General features: G+C 45.3%; 1 protein-coding gene across 5 annotated transcripts in view; it reads left to right on the forward strand.

The window, feature by feature from the left end:
- LOC144178603 (DDB1- and CUL4-associated factor 8) overlaps positions 1-5,735 on the forward strand; it is a 31,193-nt gene extending 25,458 nt beyond the window's left edge. For 4 of the 5 annotated variants that reach the window (XM_077706568.1, XM_077706569.1, XM_077706566.1 and 1 more), the window contains exon 14: positions 5,021-5,735. In XM_077706568.1, the coding sequence (XP_077562694.1) occupies positions 5,021-5,128 (108 nt within the window). In that variant the 3' untranslated portion in view covers positions 5,129-5,735. Of the gene's footprint in view, positions 1-4,989 lie in introns of all 5 variants that reach the window. The other variant, XM_077706571.1, reaches the window with a different exon arrangement.
- The last annotated feature ends 265 nt before the right edge of the window (positions 5,736-6,000 follow it).

The raw sequence follows: 6,000 nt of genomic DNA on the forward strand, positions 1-6,000 counted from the left end.
ACTCTCGTTTCCATGGTTATGGTCTAAAGTGTGAACCGCATGAGGCGTTTTCTGCTTGCGAAAACGTGCCGCGCACAACACAGCCGCGTCACCGCGTCAACATGGCGGCGTCACCAGCCGCGGAGAGGTGCGCGTAGCTAACCGCTCTTTAAGATATCACTGAAGGCACAATAGAAGACGGTTGTGCAGGAAAGGAGCTTATAATGTGTTGCCGCTAGGGAAAGCGCCAATCAAATATCCGCCACCGTGGTGCCTAAACATCTCCGGCGGCGCTAGCCGGCTGTCCCAAGCACTTTCAAAGTGCCGCAAGTGTTCAGGCTTCTCCCACTGCCGCGCTTGTCATGCGTCATACCAAGGTAGAACCAGTAGAACTTAGAAGCAGAACCTGCCGCGTGCGCGGAATCGTCGACACGGGCGTGAAAAAATCGCCCGGGCAACGCCGACACGCACGAATCGCGTGCAAAGACGCGTAAAGAAGCGTTTTATTCACCTCTAAAGTATTAGCGAATCCATTGATTCAATGCGCGGCGCTAGCGTAGCCACAAATATAGTACATTGTTCAGTACACATCCGAATGCGATGGTGGGAGGTTAGTCGCTCAAAAGTAAATCGTGCGCGGCCGCTTCTGTCAGCCGCCCTGTTGTTTGTTTTGGTATCGCGCGGCAGTGGCCGCTGCCGGTTGCTTCGATGGTTGTCACCCCGCAGCGAATGTGTTCTTCCCACTCAACCTACAGCGCATGGTTATTCCGGGTGCTTATGCAAAAGCTTTTCTTTTTTAACATCTACCGTGCATGCCGCGAGCGCACGGCTCCTGTGGGAGCATGATCCGCCGTGTAGGATGGAAGAGCTCTTTGTGATACAATTTTCTAAACAACGTTCGCTTTTTTTTTTTTTTTTTTTTTTTTTTTTTTTTTTTTTTTTTTTTGAGGTGCAATTTTGGGGGGTCGACCTACATTCGAGTCGACGTACAATCGTATAAATACGGTATGTTTCCGTGAGAGACGGGGGGGAAGAACAGTAAATGTTGTGCACATAGTTTTAAAATGAATACAGTAGAACCTTGTTGATATGTGTAAAAAAAAAAACACGAGGGTGAAACATAAAATCCAGGAAAACGTACTATCCGGTAAGAAACGTACTAGTACAGGGAATTTTTATGTTCACAATTGAGAGCATAGTAACCGGGAAATCGTATGGACTGAGAACGTATCAACGGGGTTCTACTGTAACATGCATGTGGACTGAACAGTAATAATTTCTGCTCTCTTTTGCTGCAATCAACCAGCAAATAGACACAAAATAAAAACTTTGATCTTGTCCTAGACATTCCTTCCTATGTTTAAAATTTAACATTTTGCATAAGCAGACGTCTCATAATTGCGAAGGTAGCGTGCCTCATGGCACCTAGTATGTATAATAACCAGTTTTTCAGGTTTATTTGGCTAAGTCCAACTTGGCCCACTACCTCGGCCTACTATATGCTATTCAATCCAGAAGCTCGACCTAGTTGGTGAAACGACTTTTTTACCATGTTGAAGTACTATATGCTATTTGGCTTAGTTGGACCGGGTATTCATCTACTAGAACAAAATGAAGCTGCCTATGTCCGATTTGAACCACTTGAGCTCCCTTTGTTTTGACACCTCAATTTAAACGGTTTCTGTATGTTCCATGGTTGTCTCTTAAAAACACTTGTGGGAGTTGCATAGCTTATGAAGGAGCCCGTGAATAATCGCGAACAGATTGCATATAATAGGAATAACAATTGCTAGAAGATAGAGTGGTTCAAACGCCCCATAGGCCCATGTATTAAAAGTGAGGCAAAAAAAAGGGGTCAAACCGTTTAGGGCCGTTGCGAGCGTTACCCCGTCATGGTGGCGCAACGGATTCGGTATTTGGCTCCTATGTGAAAGACCTGGGTTCAAATCCCCTTCCGAGGAAGTCTTTTTTTCTTTTTTAGTTGGTTAAGCTTTTAGAGATGTAACATAGCCAGTGCCTTTTATTATATTACTGCAGAAAAAAGATAGCATAAAACTAACCCCATATGCAAATCAAGAACTGGCCTTTCTGTTCTCTTCCCATCTATACAAAATACACGAAACACAACCTTTTTGTGTGCGCCTTGATTAAGTGGCCATGTATAGTGTTGTGTAGCCAAACTTTATGCCCTCTTTAAAGTTTTAACAAAGCTGAATTCGGGCACAGCGCTTACAAATGAAGGTGCCGGTATACATTTAGGTAAAACAGAATTTAATGATGACACCGTTTCTGTGAAAAGATATCTGCCATGGTTGCTATATGCAGGGGTGAGACAGCTGCGCATATTGCGCCTTTTTGATACAATTCCATTTTGCTGCGCCAAGCTGCTCCAGAAGCATGAAAATTGCGAAAATTGCGCCAAACTGCTCCAAAACAGTCCGAAAGGCACGGATTTTGATTCTCATGTCAGTTCCAGCGGGGACGAAAGCCTCCCGCATCCCTATCACCGCATTTATTGTCGGTCAATCACAAACACAGTAGTGGCGCAAATAGAAAGACTGAAATTAAGCAAACGATAGCTTCTAAAACGAGATTGGCTTTCCGTCCGGGTTCGCTGAAACAGCCTTCCTGATTGGGCATCGTTGTGGCTACAAACATGGCCGCCGCCTGATCCGGCTGCTACTGCCTACTTCACGCGCTCAGTGCGCATCGCCGATATTTTCCATGGTTTATTTTACGCTATCAGCTGGGTTCCAGTCTATTCATTCTATCTGTTGTGGCTCTGAACAGTCACCTTAACTCGGGGATATGGTTTGGGATCGGTGCGAGATTACGAGAAGTTGCGCGGCTCGGAAAAAAGTTCATTGAAATGTGGGGCCTATGACTTCGGCGTGGTTTGTCCTTGAGTGCGAAACGCGGTACGTGCGTCTATCATCGGGTTCGTGAAGTGAACGTTTTGGCTCGTTGTGACATTATAAAATGTTGAGGTGTTGCTGTGCTTCGAAGCGCGATCGCGAGCTTCGGGGATGGAACGGTCGACACGAAAGTTGCGGGCTTTGCGGCGGCGGCGCGACCTGTTCAAGCAGCGCCCAATAGATGCAGGACTGCATGGTTGCCATAGCACGCGACTAATAACACTTGATGTATGCGAAGTAAAATTTAATGCCAAAATTTAGGTGGCTAAACAGTAACGCAACTTAAATGACCATGGGGTGAACGTGCGCCCCGGGGACTGAAACGGGTTGGCTGGTTGGGCTATGCGACTGTTAGCTCGAAGTTGCTCAACTGTAGCCATGCAACGCAGCCTGGGATTTAAAAAATAATAATTTTAGAATTGAAACGGTAAAAAAAAACGCCACAATTGCAGAGCCCTTAAATTTGATAATGTTAACGGCAGTTTTGTTTGTTGTCAGTGTTGCGTACAGCCGCAACACAATATCACCAGTTAGGAAAAGGTAGTGCAGAACTTTGTGATACTCTTAAAAACTTCTTTCACGTAAGGCTGTTTCAGTGTTCTGTGTATTCAAAACAAATTGGAATGTGTACTTGACCCTTCAAATTGCTGAAATTGATTTTTTAAGCCCACACCCTAACTGCTCCAAATCAAGGTTCTTCTGCTCCAAAATCAAAATTTTGCTGCTCCGAAAACTGCTCCCAAATCTCTTTGGGCTGTCTCACCCCTGTATATGTGCCTGCAGCTGCGTCTCTATACTCACTGAAACTTCTTAAATTTTACAATGCGATCGGAGACAACACAATAAAATTAAACATTCGATTTCTAACCGGGACCACTGACCTTGGCATAGAAAAATTCTCGATTCGTGCAAGCTTGCCGAAAAATTACTCGACGTAACGGCGCTGATCACTTATACAACGTACATGCTAATCAGAACCCTCAACAACGGCACTTCCTTTTATCTAGAGTTACAATGACAATTGCTTCTTGCCTTAGATGTCAGTCGGTCAGTTGCAAAGGTGGTAAATGACAGCAGAATGCACAAATGGCCGCGGGCACGGCTTGCGCAGCTGTGCATACTAAGCAGATGATCATCACCGAGTACAACTGAGGTAATCCTTTGTCATTCACTTAGCGAATTCTGGTGCAATTAGCTCTTGATATTAAACAATTTGGTCACACAAACAATAATTGTGCATTTTCTTTTCTTTTTTTGTTGCCGAGAGCTAATGTTGTCTGCGCGTTAGTGAAAGAAGCACATACAACAGCTCGCAGACGAGTTCATGACACCGCGCTAAAGCACAATACATGCAAACGTTACGGCGTAACAAGACCGGTTTCATTTAATGTAATTACATTATTTACATTCTAAAATATTCCACACACAGAGTTCTTTGAAGCAGTGATGAACAATTACCAGAATTGTTTTGTTCATTTTTTAGCTGCAGCTTTTATCACATTAGATGTAACAGCAGAAGTGGGCGATATTGCTTGGATCTCTGGCAATTGAAGCCTTTTATTCGTGGTGATAAAACTTTATTGGCCTGCCCTAGTCTGTGACCGGATGTTTCCTTCATGCTGCATGTCTTCCTTGCAGTTCTTCTCTTTTTTTTTTCTCTCTCTCTCTCTTTATGGCAATAACTGAGACGCAATGCGTACGGCTGCGCCAATGGTTTTATGTGTTGGTTGTTTTAAATGGCTGCTCCTCCACTAACAACGCACAACACAAACCAACTCAATAATTTAGTGCGCAGCAACAGGATACGCTGCAGTTCAGGCGCTTTTGCATGCATAATGAGGTATTATTTTAAAAAAATAGCATGGCTTCACCGCGATTGGAACCCGGGTCTATTGTGTAGGAGCCCAGTACTGTACCAGCTAAGCTAGGATGGAGGTGTAACGTTCGCAGCGCCCCTAAACGGTTCGACCCCTTTTTTGCCTGATATTTTGGGGCCCGTTTGAACCACTCTATACTTCTAGTTCACTCTAGTTGTGGTGTGGTGCCGGCTGATGATCGAGTAGTTACACGCTTGTGCCTGCCATTTCTCTTTCAGCGTTGTAACGTTTTCTTTTTGAACCTTTAAGGCGCGTGGTGACAGAAGTGGCGGCGGCGACAGCAGCACCGACAGTGACAACAGCGACGATGACGACGACATGGACACTCAGCACTCGGTGCAGTGCGTGCAGTCGTGATGTGTGCGTGTGCACGTGTGGTGGGGCAGGGCATCGCCGAGCCACCTCTGAAGATTATTGTTTACATGCGGTGTGGACTGTGTGCAATGAACACTTCCCAAGGTGCATCAACCGTTTGGGTCATTGAAGCACACGGAGCGTTGTTCAATCCAGTGCGTGCGCGAGAGAGGAGAGGGGCGAGGTTTGTGCAGCAAAGGGCTACGCAGCTTTTCCTTTTGTACTAGCGTAGAAACAAAAACTGTGGATACTTGTATGGGATGTCTGTACAAAAATATAATAGCTCAGATTTGGACTTCGTGAGACCATGTAAGAGCCTGGTGGTCCGTGCACCGTTTAGAGCTCACAAACGTGCGTGTTCTAATGTGGTTTTTTGAGTTGAGTTACAAAGACGCGTATTTTTTGTCTTGCCAGGTGCAGAAGAAAAGAACTAAAGTTGAATGGTACGATAATATTAATGCTGCTACTGCGTGACACTGCACTTGTGTAGAGCTGGCTTTTAGAAATCAGTAACCACTGTGAAGCTGTCTAACCGGCGAGTGCATAAGTGCAGTATTTTGGCTGTAAAGGAGTGTTAGCTGAATAAAGTGATACTGAAAGTTGTTGCGGACTCGTGTGTTTGCTGCACTTTACTACATGCTCACGTATCATGCATGCTGCCTGTCGATGAGGCTGTTCACGTATCTCTTCAAGGGTTATGGGGGACCTGAGAATTAGTCGCCGCACCTTCTGAACACAAAGGTGCAAACGTGGTTCAGGGGAGGGGCCATCCATGTATTGCACGCTGTGTGAGGACCAGGAACTTACTGAAGCCACTAAACGACGTCCATGTACACCTTTTCATTATGTGCAAGCATCATCACTGCAAGCCTGTT

Source organism: Haemaphysalis longicornis, unplaced genomic scaffold, assembly GCF_048455015.1.
Source record: "Haemaphysalis longicornis isolate Haplotype H1 unplaced genomic scaffold, Haemaphysalis longicornis Haplotype H1 scaffold_4, whole genome shotgun sequence".
NCBI lineage: Eukaryota > Metazoa > Arthropoda > Arachnida > Ixodida > Ixodidae > Haemaphysalis > Haemaphysalis longicornis.